The 18,510-nt window shown below is 48.7% G+C and overlaps 1 protein-coding gene across 2 annotated transcripts in view; it reads left to right on the top strand.

Annotated features, from left to right (window-relative positions):
* LOC135907308 (medium-chain acyl-CoA ligase ACSF2, mitochondrial-like) overlaps window positions 1–18,510 on the top strand; it is a 133,092-nt gene that overhangs the window by 93,327 nt on the left and 21,255 nt on the right. For both annotated transcript variants that reach the window (XM_065438996.2, XM_065438995.2), the window contains 2 exons: window positions 4,013–4,104; window positions 17,628–17,701. In XM_065438996.2, coding sequence (XP_065295068.1) covers window positions 4,013–4,104; window positions 17,628–17,701 — 166 coding nt within the window. The remainder of the gene's footprint in view (window positions 1–4,012; window positions 4,105–17,627; window positions 17,702–18,510) is intronic.

Below are 18,510 nucleotides of genomic sequence, written 5' to 3'. Positions count from 1 at the left end.
ATGAATTTAATTTATAAAGGTAAGGGGGAGAAAGATGGAAGTCACTCGTATAGACCGTTGACCATTACATCGGTAATATACAGGCTAGCAATGCAGGCAATCAAAATAAAGCTTCAAGCATGGGCAGATAATATAGGCATGTTGGGAGAACTTCAGAATGGCTTCAGACAAGGTAGGCGTTTAGATGATAACTTATTTGTTCTTACTCATTGTATTGAAATATCAAAAGCGGAAAGCAGGCCGTTATATGTGGCCTTTTTACACATTACAGGAGCCTATGACAACGTAGACCGCAACATTTTTTGGGATATTGTGGAAGGGGAAGGCTTAGCTGGCCATTGTCTACAGCTTTTGAGAGATATTTACCTAGAAAATACCGTTAGCGTCGAATGGGAAGGGATGAGAAGCGAGGAGAAAGTTAATATCAACAATGCGCTCAGGCAGCGGTACCCCTTATCCCCCCTGCTGTTTATGGTGTACATGGTGAGGATGGAGAGGGCGCTAGAAGGATGTAATATCGGCTTTAATTTCCCATCTAAACGGGCGGGTACTGTAGCAGAACAGCAGCTTCAAGGCTTATTTTATGCGGACGACATTGTGTTGCTAGCTAACAAGGAAAGTGATTTGCAACGTCTGGCTAATATTTGTGGACAGGAAGGCGAGAATTTAGGTATGAAATTTAGTGTTAGAAAATCAGGAGTTATGGTACTCAGTGAAAACAGTGAACAGGTAGTGGCGATAAAAGGCCAGGAAATACCTCGGGTAACAGGATATAACTGCCTAGGTATATGGATGAACGAAGGCAATAGATATATGGAAACGCAGGAAAAAACAATAACAGCGAAGGGGAAGAGAAATGCAGCCATAATGAAGCGCAGAGCTCTATGGGGATGCAATAGATACGAGGTGCTCTGAGGTATGTGGAAAGGTGTAATGGTTCCAGGACTTGCTTTTGGAAATGCGGTTGTTTGCTTTAAATCAGGGGTGCAATCAGGACTCGATGAGAAACAAAGGTCAGTGAGTCACCTCGCATTGGGCGCTCAAGGGAAGACTACAAATGAAGCTGTGCAGGTTGATATGCGCTGGACTAGTTTTGAAGTGAGGGAAGCTCGCAATAAAATTGAGTAAGAAGAACGGCTGAGGAATATGGAAGAAAGTAAATGGGCTGGGAAAGTGGTACCAGGTATCTGTACAGGAAAAACATTGATTCACAGTGGAGGAAAAGAACTAGGAAGCTTACCAGCAAGTATGTGGCCTGTAGGGTGGGCAACGCAGCAACAAAGAAGGTCCAGCGGAAAGTCAGAGAGGCTGAAATAATCTCATGGGTGGCGGCAATGGAACAGAAACCTGCCATGAGTAACTACTTAAGTGGAACAAATGAAATCAGGAAAGAAACAATTTATGAAAACTCAAAGAGAAGCTCATTACTTTCGAAGTGAGGTCGGGATGCCTTAGAACACGCACCTATAAAGCGAGATATAAGAAGAAAGAAGACCCGCCGCGGTTGCTCAGTGGCTATGGTGTTGGGCTGCTGAGCACGAGGTCGCGGGATCGAATCCCGGCCACGGCGGCCGCATTTCGATGGGGGCGAAATGCGAAAACACCCGTGTGCTTAGATTTAGGTGCACGTTAAAGAACCCCAGGTGGTCAAAATTTCCGGAGTCCTCCACTACGGCGTGCCTCATAATCAGAAAGTGGTTTTGGCACGTAAAACCCCAAATATTATTATTATTATAAGAAGAAAGAAGAAGAATGTGCTTGCTGCGGTAAAGCTCGGGAAACTATGGAGCATGTTTTATTAGAATGTGAAAATATCTGTAGAAGGATCGACATCTACCCAGTGGTCGATTTAGGCACCACTAGTCTCCTTGAAGCCCCTGGGTTTAGCGGGAGCAGTGGAAAAATAAACATGTCCGCAATATGCATTAGTAAGACGCGATTGGAGGATTGGTGGAACAAAAGTAGGGAAAAGACAAAAAAAGAAAGCGGATACGTACAAAAGCACAGTTCGCAATCGGGGATGAGAAAATTTGGTCGTGGGAGTTCATAGCGTTTTTTTCTACTTTTTAATTGGTTAACCTAGGTAGGACATTAGGCAGTATAATAGGAAGAGCTTGGTGGCGCATCCCACCACCCCGTTCCACAGGGGATGCCCATCGCATCTATCCACTACGCGTATAACTGGTTGCGCCGAAGTTGGCCGCCGGTGTTGCCACCCGTTGTCAGATTTACCAGTGCACTGGTAAGGCGGTCGACAGTTTCCTCCAGGCACGAGAGTCGGTCTCATGGTTCTGAGACTCGATGCGGCGATAGGTTGCTGTGCCGAAGAGAAGCAGTCGCTTATGCGGTGAGCGAGTGCAACTAGCCGACTGGACTCATCTCGTCCAAACCCCCCAGCATCATGCGTTCGGACTGTGGGAGGCGTTGCACAAACAGCTCCTGGAAAATTTGAAGCTGGCTGTAGTTTGCGGAGTGCTTCCCCAGTAATTGACGCAACAGGCGCAGCACTTGTGACGGTCGTTGGTCGCCGAAGCTCACTCTATTGCGATGGCTCGAGGCTCTGCAGGTCCGTGCGTTTCAGGTCGTTGTATGCGGTGGCCGAAGGCGTACGCATTAGCTAGTCGCCTATGGCATGGGCGATGTCGGAGAGTAGCGCGGCGATGACTTGTGGTACCTTTCTGGCTGTGAAGTAATGCGCTGGAGTTGTAGACGGGCCTCTGCTTGCATAAACCAAACTCGAGGATTGTTTCTCCAAAAAGCTGGCAAGCTGAAACTCTGCGGCGACGAAAGGAGGCGTAATCGAGGCATCGTCTATGTCAGCAGGTGTAGGAGCAGCATTGTGCAGGCCCAGTGTTCGAAAAAAAAACGTAAATGTCCTGGGTCACCACTTGTTGGAATACATGCCTTGACAGGTTGGGAAGGGGGGTCGACTGGCTTTAATCAAAAGCAAAGCAGGTTTGCCGAGTGGCTGTGGTGGCGCCCCCGTGGGGCGAGCAGGGGCAATGACCCGCACGGCGAGGCATGGCGAGGGGAGCAAGGGGCAATGCCCCCTGCGTCGAGGCAAACTGGATTTTCGAGGAGTGGGGACAACGAGGTGGTGGTCTGTAGCTACAAGCTATGAGTTGTTATTCTGTAAGTATTCAGCTAAAGGACATGCCCATTTTTTCTGCTGCTGAAGTTATGAGGATGGGCTGAGGTATACGCGTCAGAAATACACGGGCGACCCCTGCCATAAGCACTTTAGTAGCAGACGAAATGGACATGTCTACTGGGCGGACAATTGAAGAATAACCACCAACATTACTCTTTTTTAATTCACGCACCAACCAAGAGTGCACCCTATCGAAAAGCTGTTTTCGTGACTCCAGAAAATTGCTTCGCAGAGTTGTTTTGTATCTCTGAAATGTAAAGCTTTGGCAAGGTTTTTCTTTAACTGTCATAAATAGCGGCTAAATTATATGCGTGATGTAAATTACAGCATTGTGTAGTTAACAAAATACTACAAGTCCAGCCTTTCCTGTGTGTTACCTTTATAAACGACCAAATTAAAGCTGTATTTTGACCGAATTATTTTACTAAGTCATCAACTCTCTATGGTTGCTAATCACATAAAAATTGCCCATGCGTAAAATATTTTGGTCCTGTTTTCGTTCAACCACCTTTATTACCGCATGACGAATAGCTTCTAATTGCAGAGTCAGTCAGCGCATTATGGATGTTACTGAAGTAAAAAGTACCATTTCCAATAATAAACATGCAGCTTTATTTGTTGGTGATTTTAAAACATTTTGTGCTCTGGCGTCCGCGTTAAGCCTTCGTTGCCCGATAAGTCTCCGCAGCAGCAAAGTTTCTATCATTTAATAAGGCCGAAAAATTTGAAACACTTCCGGTCATGTGAACATCGCCACCACCATGATAAGCTCCATAATAGCACCCAGAAGGTCGCCTGTTTCAGGCGCATACCTTACGCAAACCTATCGCACTTCACGTCAACAATACACTTTCTTCTCAGGTGTACGGATATCTCTGGATCCCCAACGATGTACGTTGACATGATCAGAAGTCCACTGCTGAAGCTCTACGATGTGTCTTCCCTCAAAAGTGGTGAGCTGATTTTCTACTCTTTTGACATTCTAGATAGACAGCCGCAAGTAGTTACTAGATTCAGATATACCGAAACTGTTAAAGAATCACTAATTTTATTTTATGTACTATGGTATAAAACTGAAACAGAAAATATGTCACCGTGATGGCGTAATTATATTTTCCCGAATTTTTAAACGTACAATTGAGGCCGTAAGAACTAAATATAGCACATTGTGATTTTATTCCAATCTAGTAATTTAGAATTTGCGTAACAGCTGACGACAGCATTGGGGGAAAAAACAAACCAAACAAAAGAGAAAAAAAAACGTCGGCCTACACAAGCATGCAGGGTTGCTTGAACAGCCCAATCAAACGCTCTGCTTGGTTATAAATAACTTTGCTTTCGTTCTCAAAGCGGATAGCATTGCCTAACCTTGACAGGTTTTTAGTAATTGGATGAGCAGAGGCGAAGAGTGGGTAGAAGTGCAGAAGGGGTTGAGTGGCGCAAAGCTTGCTCAGTAAAAGATGAAAACCAGGTAAAGAAAAGCGCCGGTTTCTGTGACTGGTCCGCTCTCCCTACCTTGGACTGCAGTGGCTGGTTGACGATCGTGACGGCGTATAAGAGGCAGTTAAAAATGCCGCCTAAAATGGGTCGTAAGTGAAGAAGAGCTCACACAGTGACGACGTCTATGTGGCTAAAGGGCTGGACAATGTTTACTGCAAGACACCGCCGACAAGGCCAGCCGGATTACTACAGCCAATCGAGCCTCCTTGCCGCCCATTCCAGCAGATCGGGATGGACTTGCTGGGACCCTTTCGGACGTCAGCAACCAGAAACAAGTGGATCGTCGTGGCGACGGACTACCTCACCCACTTCGCTGAAACTAAAGCACTGCCAAAAGGTAGCGCATCCGAAGTGGCGAAATTCTTCGTCGAGAACATCCTGCTGCAACATGGTGCTCCAGAAGTCCTCATCACCGAGAGAGGAACGGCTTTTACAGCAGAGCTCACCCAAGTCATTCTGCAATACAGCCAGACAAGCTACAGGATGACAACTGTTTACCATCCGCAGACGAATGGTCTCACGGAGCGCCTGAACAAGACCCTCGCCGACATGCTAGCAATGTACGTCGACGTCGAGCACAAGACGTAGGATGCAATCCTGCCGTACGTAACATTTGCTTACAACACGGCGGTGCAAGAAACAACACAGATCACGCCGTTCAAGCTGGTCTACGGCAGGAACCCGACGACGACGGTCGACGCCATGCTGCCGTATGTCACTGACGAGGAAAATGTTGACGTCGCTACCTATCTCCAGCGCGCCGAAGAAGCCCGACAGCTCACCCGCCTGCGGATCAAGAACCAGCGGAGGACCGACAGCCGTCATTACAACCTCCGACGACTCTTCGTCGAGTACCAGCCCGGCGACCGTGTTTGGGTAAGGACCCCAATACGCCGACGAGGACTCAGTGAGAAACTACTGCGATGCTATTTCGGACCCTACAAGGTCATCCGACGTATTAGCGCACTGGACTATGAGGTCGTTCCAGACGGCATTTCGCATTCACAGCGGCGCCGCGCACGATCTGCAGTGGTCCACGTGGTGCGCCTTAAACCCTTTTAGGCACGCTGACGAACTTCCTTATTTTGTTGTTTTCTTTGCTACGAGTGCTTTTCTTTATTACTTTCGTTTGTTTCCAGCATCGGGTCGATGCTTTTTAAGAGGGAGGTATTGACACGTGTACTTATCTTTATCCTGCGACCACGTTTCGCCGCCTAACAAATGTTATCGCACAGCGCGGGACACGCCTGCATGTATCCGAAGTTTCTGGAAAGTTACCGATGCTTCTGTCCGCTGCCTATAGTTGCCGAACCTTGTGTTATCTGATTTCATCGAGTGACGCGAATGGTGTAGAACTTTGTGGAAGGCACGCGGGTGCCAACGATTAGTCAGGAACATGCGACGACTGCTGTATAAAAGCCGACGCGCCTGACCCGCTTATCAGATTTTCGGCGATCGCCGACTATATTCGCCGCTCTCGTTGTGCTTTGAGTGTAGCCTGTTTTTGAGGGCACAAGTTCGCCCAATAAAACGCTAGTTTCGTCTTTCTCAGTGCCTGCTTTCTTCGCAGCCACTACCACGTGACAATAAGGTGTTCTGGGCAACGCGTTATAGATGCCTGCCGCAAAAATATATATATATATATATATATATATAGGGTTGTGTTGAGGGAACCCATGTGATGTCGGTTCCATTTCACTCACCAATGGAGAACGGTTAAATAGTTTTATTGGAGGGTGACACAAACGTATCCTGAGAGGTTGACCAAAGATGTTCACTTACCTAGTTGCCCATACCAAGGGGTCGATGTTATCGATTTGAGTACAGATCCAGCGTCGCATACGCTGTAGCCATAGTTGTGCCTCAAAGGTGTTAGATGCAAGCATACTGCCATGTGCATAACGATAAACGCTGTAAGGGTTCCCTTGTTCGCTGATCAAGAAGCCGACCATCGGAAACATGTCATCAGTTTCTGCCTTAAAGGCTTTTTCATGTTGCCGGTGACGAACAGGTGATGGTTCTGGGTCGCGTTTATTCACTTTACCTTCCTGGAAAGTGAATTCCCTCCACTGGTGCAAGTTTCTAAGGGATAGCCAACCTTCCCAGATGTTATCGGCTCCAATTACGTCCTCCGTAATATGGCCGAGGAGATCTACTGAGGATGTCTGCTACAATGAGAAGTCCGGCACATTTATTAACTTAGGGCACGCAGAAGGCTGCTGCATCATTCGTCCTCCACGACGCGTACGCGGAGGATATTCCATGAAGACCTTTTCTAGAACATGCAAGGTTCACTCGACAGTTTCAAATGTTTATTTATTTTGTTGACTAGGCTTACAGCAGAAAGCTAAGCAATGTCCGTTTTCCACTCGAAGATTTAGCTCGAGCATGGTTTCTAAAACTCCGAATCATTTCTTACTACTTGGCAGGAAATTCACTGCTTGTACTTACAATAGTCAATATTTACACCAGCGCTGAACGAAAGGAGGGAACGGAGCAGTCCTGCAATGTCGGATCCTGCATTCCGACAAAAGGGTTGAAGTTTTTGTCAAAGACACGGCGCCACTTTTCAAACTTGCTGCCTGTGGTATGAGAGAGACAAAAAATTCTGCCCACTAGTGAAAGAAGTCGAGAAGCAGCATTTGCTCGTCTGTTTCAAGGACCGCCAACGGAAATTACTGAGTTTTTCAGCGCAGTGAACGCCATGAAATGAATGTTCCAGCATATCTCCTAGCTGTGCGACTGCCAAATCAGTGGGAGCATGTGGTCATTCACTTTGTCGTGTGACACTGATGCTCTCTAGAAACTTGGGGCTAGTGCAGTGCTTGGAAGAGCGCTATATTTTTCAAGGAGTGCAACTACAACGAAACGTCCACTTCATAACAGACATTATATCGGAAAAAGTTCAGCATGTGGCGGAGGCTCTGACACCGACTCCAGCTGAAGCCGCCATGCTGTATTATGTTGTCTGATTGCGGCTTCCTGCACAGTCCATGAGCCATTGTCATTACCCTCGTTCCCTTGAAGAACTGGTACGAAAATTCGAAAGAGAAGCTGTACACACAGACGCGTAGGTGAACAAGGGCCCTCACCCATTCGCGCTTCTATGGCGGGGAAGCGGGCCACCGCTATCGCGAGCGCCAGAACGGAAGGATGGGTCTTCCAGAATCCTACCCAGATGGTCGTAGTTCGCATGAAGGAGAATGCTCCGGGGAGATCCAGCAATAGCTGCCAAATCAACAGTCGTCTTCACTTTCATGACTCCTGCTGTTTGAAGTGGCCGTCAAAGATATAGTCTCCGCATTCTCCACAGTTAGCTCTAACATGGCACCCGCCAAATTTACAGTGGGACCAGTCTCCATCGCCACCTGCTAAGCGATTGACGTCGTCTAGCTGCTGACATACGCTTTCCACTGCCGCTAACCATAGGTTCCCCAGCCGAAGTCGGGGAAGCTAAAACGAGAGACTTCAAGGACTAGGGCCGCGGTCTATCCCTGTATCAAGAATCGCCCGCAGCGATAGGTTTATTACGATGGCAATGACTGCTTACATTTGATGCCTTCCTTCGAGAACAGAGGAAGTATTCTCGCTGACATTTTTGTTTGTGATGACAAGAATGTGGTTGCCGTTCTGGTGAATATTACCAGCGGCGAACTGATCACTGAACTGTGCAAGGTAGCTACACTGCGTTCTGTATCTCAGTTTCGTTCAGCGAATGGTAATCTTGTGACGTTGATTGGTAGAGTTACTGCCGGAGTTCAAGTAATTGAGTCCATCTTCATTGATGAATTCATCAGAAAAAGCAATTGTCATCCGTCCGCTTGTACCACGAAGCCACAAATGAATCCCGGACCGGCAGAATTTTTTTCTTAGCTACGAGGCTTCATTTCTTAGAATCCCGTAGAGGTTTCATCTATAGCTAAGTTATACAATCAGATGGATCACACCTTTTCCTTTCGTAACACTTCCTTCCCTTCACTTAATTCTACAGAACTGATTTGCCAATAATTCATCATATTGTCACGCGCTAACACAAGAGTAGGTGACAGTACGAGCAGCCAGAAACGAAAAATGCCAAGCACTAAGCGACGGTTCTCCAGCTGGCGCGCGATCCTTGACCTCGTCGTCTTCTTCGCCGTTTTGCTGGGCACGCAGTGCTGAATGGTCGCTGGCTCATAACACCAGGTGGCATTATTCCCCCTCCCTATGAAGCATCGACTCAATGCTCAAACACAAGACCTACACGGAAAGTACGCACATTAGGTAAGACATTAAAAAAAAGGGAAACGTGCTAGCACACATACGGGCATGCACACGAGGCAAAAAAATGGGTTCTGTCGTCGGGAACAAAAAAAAAAAAGAGAAAAAAAGCACTTCGCAGTTCTTTGGAGGACAACGCGACGACAGCAAAAAACAAAAGTTTGTTTCACCGGTAGACTTAACATCACCGTGCAAAATACGGCTTGAGGCGGACGACATGTACAGTCTCTGCGCGTGGTAAACGGCACTTGGGCGATGGTAGGTCTCCGTCTGGAACCACTTCATAATTCACGTAGCTTACACGCCTTAGTACTGTGTATGGTCCGAAGTACTTGTTCAGCAGTTCCTCGCTGAGGCCTCGCCGTCTAATGGGGGTCCGAACCCAAACTTGGTCACCCGGCTCATAGGTAACTTGTCGATGGTGAATATTGTACCTTATGGCATCGGTACACTGCTGCTGTCGTATGTGGACACGGGCCAGTTGACGGGATTCCTCAGCACGCTGAATGTATTCCTCGACGTCAGGAGCTAACTGGTCGAGCTGATCGATGTCTTCATATGGAATCATGGCGTCGAGCATAGTTTGAACATCTCGACCATAAACGAGGCGAAACGGCGTAAATCGTGTAGTTTCCTGTGTGGCAGTGTTGTACGCAAACGTTACGTGCGGCAGGATTTCGTCCCACGTTTTGTGCTGCACATCGACGTACATAGAGAGCATGTCTGCCAGTGTTTTGTTTAGTCTTTCTGTCAAACCGTTAGTCTGAGGGTGGTGTGCAGTGGTCTTTCGATGACTCGTGTAACTCAACTTGAAGATGTCGTCCAGAAGCTTCACCGTAAATGCCCTCCCTCGCTCAGTGATGATGAATGATGGTGCGCCATGCCGAAGCACAATGTGATGCATAAAAAACTGGGCAACTTCAGATGCTGTCCCGTGTGTTGCCTTCGTCTCAGCGTAACGCGTCAAGTAGTCAGTTGCGACAATGATCCACTTATTGCCGGAGGAAGACAAGGGAAATCGTCCAAGAAGGTCCATTCCAACTTGATCAAACGGCGGACGCGGACGGTCGATGGGTCGTAGAAGGCCTGCAGGCTTGAAGGGTGGTGACTTTCGGCGCTGGCATTCACGGCATCCTTTCACGTAGCGTTTGACGCAAGCAGTCAGTCTAGGCCAGTAGTACAGTTGCCGTACCCTGTCCAGAGTCCTTGAGTAACCCAAGTGACCAGATGTCGGCTCGTCGTGGCAGGCTAATAGAATGTCGTCGCGAAGGGCTTGAGGCACTACTAGAAGATGTGGTTTGTCACCGGCACCTGTGTTTCTTTTGTATAAGATGCCCTCTTGAAGGCAAAATGATGACAACCGTCGCGAAAGTGGGCGACGAATGGACGCGATGCCGCCTTCTAAGTGATCAATGATGGGCCTTACCTCAGCATCCGATCGTTGTTTAGCGAGCAGGTCCGGTCTGCTGAGGGCTCCCAGGAAGGCGCTGTCTTCTTCCTCGTCAGGATTCTGAGATTCAACAGGTGCTCTTGATAGCGTGTCAGCATCTTCATGTTTCCTACCTGACTTGTATACGATGGTGATGTTAAATTCCTGGAGTCGCAGACTCCAACGTGCCAATCGTCCAGAAGGGTCTCGGAGGTTGGTCAACCAGCACAAAGCGTGATGATCGGTCACAACTTTAAATGGCCGCCCGTAGAGATACGGCCTAAACTTTGTAGTAGCCCAAATAACCACGAGGCACTCCTCTGTGGCGGAATAATTGGATTCTGCCCGTGACAGAGTGCGGCTTGCGTAGGCGATAACTCGTTCAGTTCCGTCTTGCCGTTGCACCAGGATAGCTCCAAGACCGATATTGCTGGCGTCAGTGCGTACTTCTGTGTCAGCATCCTCATCAAGATGACCGAGCACAGGAGAAGACAATCGATGTTGTAGCTCCGCAAAGGCAGTCTGTTGTTCATCAGTCCAGAGGAATGGCGCGTCGTCACGTGTAAAGCGAAATAGCGGCTCTGCAATCTTCGAAAAATTTTCAATGAAGCGTCGATAATAGGCACACAAGCCCAAAAACCGTCGGACACTTTTCTTGTCGGTTGGAGCGGGTAAAGCAGCTACGGCATCAGCCTTCTCGGGATCGGGCCGAACACCTGCCGCGCTCACGACGTGACCAAGGAACTTCAGTTCCTCGTAACCGAAATGGCATTTCTCTGGATTGAGTGTAAAGTCAGCCAATCGAATGGCTTCGAGTACATTCTGAAGGCGTCGAAGGTGCTCGTCAAAAGTCTCCGAAAAGATAACGACATCATCGAGATAGACAAGGCAACTTTTCCATTTGAGGTCAGCGAGAACCGTATCCATCATTCGCTGGAATGTGGCTCGCGCGGAACAGAGGCCGAAAGGTAGTACTCTAAATTCGTAAAGGCCGTCCGGAGTCACAAACGCAGTTTTCTCGCGTTCCCGCTCATCTACTTCAATTTGCCAGTAGTCACTTTTCAGATCGATAGAGGAGAAATACTTCGCGCGCCTCAATCTATCCAGAGAATCGTCGACACGAGGCAACACGAGGCAACGGGTACACGTCTTTCTTTGTGACGTTGTTTAGCTTCCGGTAGTCAACACAAAACCGAGGCTTGCCATCTTTCTTTTTAACGAGAACGACTGGTGATGACTAGGGACTGCATGAAGGCTGTATTACGCCATCTTGAAGCATTTCCTTCACCTGCGTTTGAATCGCATGTCGTTCTGTCTGGTAAACACAATAAGGCTGTTGCCGTATGGGGGGCACGTCGTCATGGGTGATGATACGGTGTTTCGTAATCGACGTTTGACGTATCTTCGACTTCCGTGCAAAGCAAGAGTGGAACTCGAGCAACAGCTCGCGTAGGGGCTGTTTGTTCTCTTCAGGAAGCGTTGGACTAATGTCGACGTTGCTTATAGGTGGTTCAGAATTGTCGATTGTCTCGGAAACAAAACACTCAGTGACATCGGCGATCGGGTCGGCGTAGGCGATGACAGTACCGGGGAAAGGGGGCCGGTGTTCGTAGCTGAAGTTCGTGACAAGAACTTCACAGTGGCCATCATGGAGATCGATAAGGCTTCTCGCTACGCAAACACCTTGAGAAAGCAGGAGAGAGCGATTGCTTTCTGCGACCGCTTCCCCGTATAAGAGTCTGTCACATGCCACCTGAACCACGACACTTGCACGTGGGGGTAACGTGACAGCGTCGTCGATGACACGAAGAGGTGCTCGAGGGTAGATGTTGTTGGTCGTCGCTGCGGCGCTCTTTGTCGAGAAAGTGACGAGTCGTTCTCAAATGTCGATGATAGCTCCGTGCTCCCTGAGCAAGTCCATACCGATGATTAGGTCTCGAGAACACTGAGGGAGAATGCTTAAGCTGGCAACAAACGTGGAGCCGCGAATCTGTGTTCTTGCCATGCACATGCCGAGTGGGGTGATGGTGTGCCCGCCAGCTCTACGAACTGGCGTTTGAGTCCAAAGCGTCGTCACTTTCTTCAGAAGGGTGGCCAGTTTTTCGCTGATTATAGAGTATTCCGCTCCAGTGTCCACTAAAGCAGTCAATTCACGACCGTCGAGCAGTACAGGAATGTCCAAGGAAATTCTTTTTCTGTAATCAGGAGGTACTGTCGTCGTCGGTGTATCGTCGGTCCGTGTACGCGTCAGTAGGGGTCCTTGAGCACGTCCAGGCTGAGTGGCCTCGCCTCCGAAAGCCGCTGTGGTTAGTTTTCCCGGCGCGGGCTGGGCGACCGACCCCGCACGACGCTCGAATACGTACGGTGAGTCGGAGAAAACCGCCGCGGCGAAGGGGAGCGTGACTGGTGTCGAGTTGATGGGGATCCGCACTGCTGGGCAACGTATTGTTCAATTTCAGGAGGACGCTGGCCGAACCTAGGTCGCGGCGAGTTTGCTGAAAATCCACGTAGTCCGAGCTCTCGATAGGAGCACTGTCGGTAGACGTGCCCAGCTTCGCCACAGTGAAAGCAAAGGGGACGGCGATCAGGTGCCCGCCACACGTCTGACTTCCTTGGGGCCTGTCGGTGGTCGTGTAAATACGAGGCTGCTTGGACGGGCCGGGCACGCGGTGCGAAGCGGGGAGGGAGGTGGGGCAGGTTGCCTCAAAGCTTGCGCATACGACATACGGGAGCTGTCAGTTCTTAGCGGTCGAGCTTTTGTGTTGAAGGGTGGTTCTCTTAGCGCTTGCTGGATTTCGTCACGGAGAACGCTGGACAAGGAGTTGAGCGTCGGCTGTGAGGGTACCGACAGCTTCTGGAGTTCTTCGCGGATTACGGAGCGAATGAGCTCTCGAAAGAAATCGACGTGGCCCCCGAGAGCTCCAAAGAAGTCCGTAGGTGGCAGCGTTCACTTGGCGTTCGTATGATGGTGCCCGCTGCCGAAGCGTCTGTTCCATGCTGACGGCCTCGGAAAGAAATTCTGACACAGTCTTGGGAGGGCTGCGCACGAGACCGCCGAACAGCTGCTCTTTCACTCCGCGCATCAGGTACCGCACCTTCTTTTCTTCCGACACGCTGGGGTCAGCTCGTCGAAAGATACACGTCATGTCCTCGACATACATTGCGACACCTTCGTTCGGCATTTGTATACGGGACTGGAGATCACGCTCAGCTCGCTCCCGGCGATCAGGGCTCGCATACGTCTCAAGAATCCGGCTTTTGAATTTTGCCCATGAATTTAGGGCATCTGCACGGTTCTCGTACCAAACACGTGCACCATCGTTCAGGCTGAAATATACGTTTTTCAGTTTCTCTGCGTCATCCCACTTGTTGAACATGGCAACACGTTCATAGTGGAACAGCCAATGTTCAACATCCTCATGTATGGCGCCGTGGAAGGGATTTGGCGTTCGCGGATTCAGTAGCGTACACTGAATCGGCGTTGGGCCTTCCATACCTGTTGGCGTGGTCGGAGCTGCCATTTTCTCTGCGAGGAGTCCAAACTCAGGGGCTTGTCCACGGATCCTTCTGCTGGCGCAGTGTACAGGCGCAACCACCGGTACGGGGCTGGAGCTCCTGCTGCTCGGAGGGGTGTTGTGCATAGATTAGATTACCCAGCACCTCCACCAGTTTGTCACGCGCTAACACAAGAGTAAGTGACAGTACGAGCAGCCAGAGAGGAAAAATGCCAAGCACTAAGCGACGTTTCTCCAGCTGGCGCGGGATCCTTGACCTCGTCGTCTTCTTCGCCGTTTTGCTGGGCACGCAATGCTGAATGTTCGCTGGCTCATAACACCAGGTGGCAATATTGGCCAATTTTTCCAGGCAGCTCATCTTCGGCATCGACTTCATTCAACAATAAGGAACCATCATACACAGCATGAGAAGCCATTACATTGACACGCGTGCGATGTTTATCTTTTCTGTCGGCGACCTCTCTTTCACCTGCTAACAATCTTTAAAGTGAGCGATAGGTGCACGGCATTCCCACGAGTATCAAAACATTTCCAATTGTCGTAGCCGATTTTCTCTGTTGTCTATGTTGTCACTAAACCTTGTAATCAAATCACACGCGCACTGCGAATTGTGTACATTCTGGAAGGCGCGCGAGCACCAGTGAGTACGCTGGAATTTTGAACTGGGCTTGTATAAATAACCGGCGCTTCTGACCGTAAGGCAGATTTCGACGATCGATTCCTGTTCTCTTCAATGTCGTTATGCCGAGCATTACTTGTATCTGTGGCTATATGTTTGTCCAATAAGAGCTAGCTTTGTGACTCGTGATAATGGTATGGTTTAATTCTGCACCACCATGACAACGTCATCTCTCGTGTAGGTGCTTTTGCGCTCATATACCGGAAGCCCCCGTCAAACCTTGAGCAAAGCCCAAACCCAGAAGACAACGCCAACGTTGCATATGAACATTGAACTATCCGCAGGCTACACAATTTGTCCAGCAAGCTACCAGAGCGGGCCAGATAGATCGAAACTAAGATGGCAGCCACGATGACACAACCTAGATGGCCACCAACCTTCATGGAATCATCTATTGAGGACTCGGAAAGCTGGCTGGATGCATACGACAGCACCCCAAGGTTAATTGAATGGAACTGCAAGGACAAGCTGTGGCTTGTGTTTCTAGTTAGAAGAAACCCTCATGACGTGGTTCGAAAATCAAGTATCCACGCTAAGAACGCACGATCTGTTTCGCCTAGGCTTCCTTGAGACCCTCAGAAGCACTGTGAGCAAAGAGAGAGTCGAAGCTTTGCTAGAAGCTCGTATCCAGCTACCAAACGAGAAGGTCGCTATTTTCACTGAGCAGAAGACTCACCTATTTCGAAACGCCGACCATGACATGTCTGAAGAGAAAACCTTCCTTACGTTAAGCGGCGGTGTAGAGCAAGAGTACTGCGCCGGACTGATACGCAACCCACCAAAAGCCATAGCAGGATTTCTGGCAGAGGTGTCGTCGGCTGAGAAGTCAATGACACCACGCAATACAACTGCCGCTCAATGCGAGACCATGCACGAGCCCAAGCACTCTTCTCCGACGGGATGCGGGAGGGCCTTCGTACGCGAAGTATTGCAGCCAGAAGTGGCATCAGTTGCCGACATTGTTCACTAAGAAATAGTTCGCGAACCTCAGCCGGAAGCAATCAGTTACGATGACACCCGTAGTTCTCCTGCGCGCTGACACATTCTTTGTTTCGATGAAGACGGACATCTGGCGTGCTTCTTACTATCGCCCACTATGCCATAACTGGCGAGTAGCGGGCCACATCCTCCACTGATGCCCATACCACCACATGGGACTACTTGGCTTCGCCGTCAAGGCTCCTCGTCCGCGGTAAGGTGAAGAACCGCATGAAATCATCAACTACTCCTCAACGACTTGGTGGAGACATCGACAACCGTATTGTTCGTCGTCGCCAGGCTGGTGCCTGTAGCAGCCAAACGCCACCAAACCAAACGCCAAACGCCATTCACCAAACGCGCCACTAGTCTGTTAGCCCACACACCGAAAAGCAAAAACAGGAACCGATAGAGTTCTGTTGCTGTTCGCCAGAATACCAATAACTCCACCTCCACCGCCCTTGCTAGGCACCTGCAACGTTCAAACGCGTGATGAACATGATGCTGGTAGCCATAGAATGGCAGACCCCTCCCGTCTACTTAGATTACTTCGTTGTCTTTTCCGCAAATTTTGACGACCACTTCAGGCAACTTGCAGCTGTATTGGAAGCGGTGAAGACATTCGTACACACCCTGGAGCCGCAAAATAGCCGCTTCGCGTACGAGGGGCACCTGTCCCTAGGTGTCATCATTAGCAAGTCTGGAATCCTTCCTGATTTGCAGAAGACCTCTTTCATTGCGTGCTTCCCGCAACCCAGCGACATAAATGCAGTACACGGATTTCGGGGCCTCCACCCTTTTTCAGGCGCTTTGTCAACGATTTCTAACACATCACTAAGCCACTGACTAATCCCACGAAGCCAGACCTGAAGTTTCAAGAGCTAAAACGGCGCCTGCAGTCACCACAGCTCCTTGCACACTTTGCGAAATACTCAGATACCGAAATCCATTCCGACGCACTCAGCGTAGATCTCGGCGCCGTGCAAGTTCAAAGGAACTACGGACATTTAAGGGTCATAGCTTGCACCAGGGGGTCGCTATTGAAAGAGAATTATTCTAATACAAAAAGAAGTGTTGCGAATTACTTGGGCCATGGCAAAACTGTGGCTTTACCTATATTGGAGGCCCTTCACTATCGTAAGTGACCGCCACGTATTGTGTTGGCTTACCATTCTAAGGGACCCATCAGTGCGCCCAGCAAGGCATGAGACTGCAATTCTATGACATCATGGTAAGTTACAAGTCTGTGTGGAAACACTCTGCTGCCGCCGGCCTTACGAATGGCGGCAGACAAACGATCTTACGAAACGCCTAATTAAGACCCTCACCGGCATTTTGGCAACACAGGTCTGAGCTCAGACCAAGACATCTGTTGCGGAACTTCCGCACATAACCTCTACCTACGTATCAGCGGTACAGGTAACAACATAGACGACGCCATTCATGCTGGCTTACGAAGAAATCCCAGTAATGACGCTAGACACCATGCTACCGAACGTCAACGACGGAGACAACCTTGACGTCGCCGCCTATCACCAGCGCGCCGAAGAAGCCCAACAGCTCGCCTTGCTTGCGCATCAAGATCCAGAAGAGGACCGATAATCGACACAACAACTTTTGACGCACCTACGTGGAATACGAACCCGGCGACTATGCTTGGCTATGGGCCCCAATACCCCGCCATCGTTTGAAGATACTAAGATATTTTTTTTATTCTACCTAAATAGATATTTTGTCCTGATTATTCAATTAACTTCTCATCTGTTATGTTTAGATGAAAGGTGTCAATGAAACGAGTTTTGGAGCAACATGAAAAACTCCCGATACAGCTTTCCGTTGCTGAATACGTCCTACATGAAAGTGTTTTCAGAGCGTAAAAGTAGCCCTTGAATACACGCAATGTGTATCGAAGGGCAAGTCGCGCGGCAATTTTACGTGTGTGGCTGCATACTCAATGTTTCTTCTGGTGATTTGAGTTTCCTCTAACCGGCTCTATCCTTCCCAAAATGACCTCAATCCTCTGCCTCACTTCGGTGTTTTATATGAATTGTAAGGTTATCACACAACTGCGACGACGAATCATCACTGAGTAAACACGCGCAATTTCTTTTCCAGTGATGTGCGGTGGAAACGTTGTCACACCTTCAATACGAAAACTGATCCGAGAGAGCCTCAATACATCAGTGGGGGTAAGTTTGAATTTGTTCTTACAATATGCTAATGCACTGTAAGCTTTGTGATTGCAGCAATGGCCCCCGTTTGTTTATGACAGTATCGCTATAAAAAAAGCTTAATTAATTTATTCAGAGTGCTAAAAGTGGCGGTGTGTAAGGAGCATATAGTGTTTCATTCAACCTGCGCACACTTATGAAAAATGCGTGCGTTGTGTTCATGCACATATATTTTAATATTTTTTCACTCATTTGTAATTATAATTTAATAAAATCTGGTTGCACATGACAATATACCTAGGCTGCTTGAAATGTTACTCACACACTAGCGCTGGCTAGCGCGATCGCTACGCTTGTTCAGTTTGGCAGTTGTTCAGTGGCTAGTTTTACGGGCTGCAATAGTTCCAGTTGCCTAATGCGCTCTAAATGTGAATGCATTTCCGGCTAATGTCACAGATTATTTTACTTGTTTATTGGCTCAAGATCGACTACAGTTAGGTTTGAACTTAGATATTGTTGTATTATGAGGCACTCTCCTTGGAATGGGAGTTCCCATTGCAGACTTTGATATTGGAACAGAGAAGTTATAAGCTCCCATTGTATACAAAAGCGCCATCGTAGAGGGAATGCCTGGCTGATCGACACCGCTTGTGTTTCTTCACCATGTACCAAATTTGAAGAGCATGGTGGCTCCTGTATTTTGTCTCTATTAAAGCATTAGTCTCTCTTCGAGCTTCCCTTCTTCCTCGCATGGCCACCATCAAATTGGTTCGCATAAAAAATAGCACAATGTCCTTTTTGCCCTTTTTGCCGCCTGTTGCATGCAT

This window comes from Dermacentor albipictus, chromosome 7 (assembly GCF_038994185.2).
Source record: "Dermacentor albipictus isolate Rhodes 1998 colony chromosome 7, USDA_Dalb.pri_finalv2, whole genome shotgun sequence".
Taxonomy (NCBI): Eukaryota; Metazoa; Arthropoda; class Arachnida; order Ixodida; family Ixodidae; genus Dermacentor; species Dermacentor albipictus.
The sequence above is the reverse complement of the archived record's forward strand: the minus strand, read 5'-3'. Positions and strand labels throughout refer to the sequence as shown.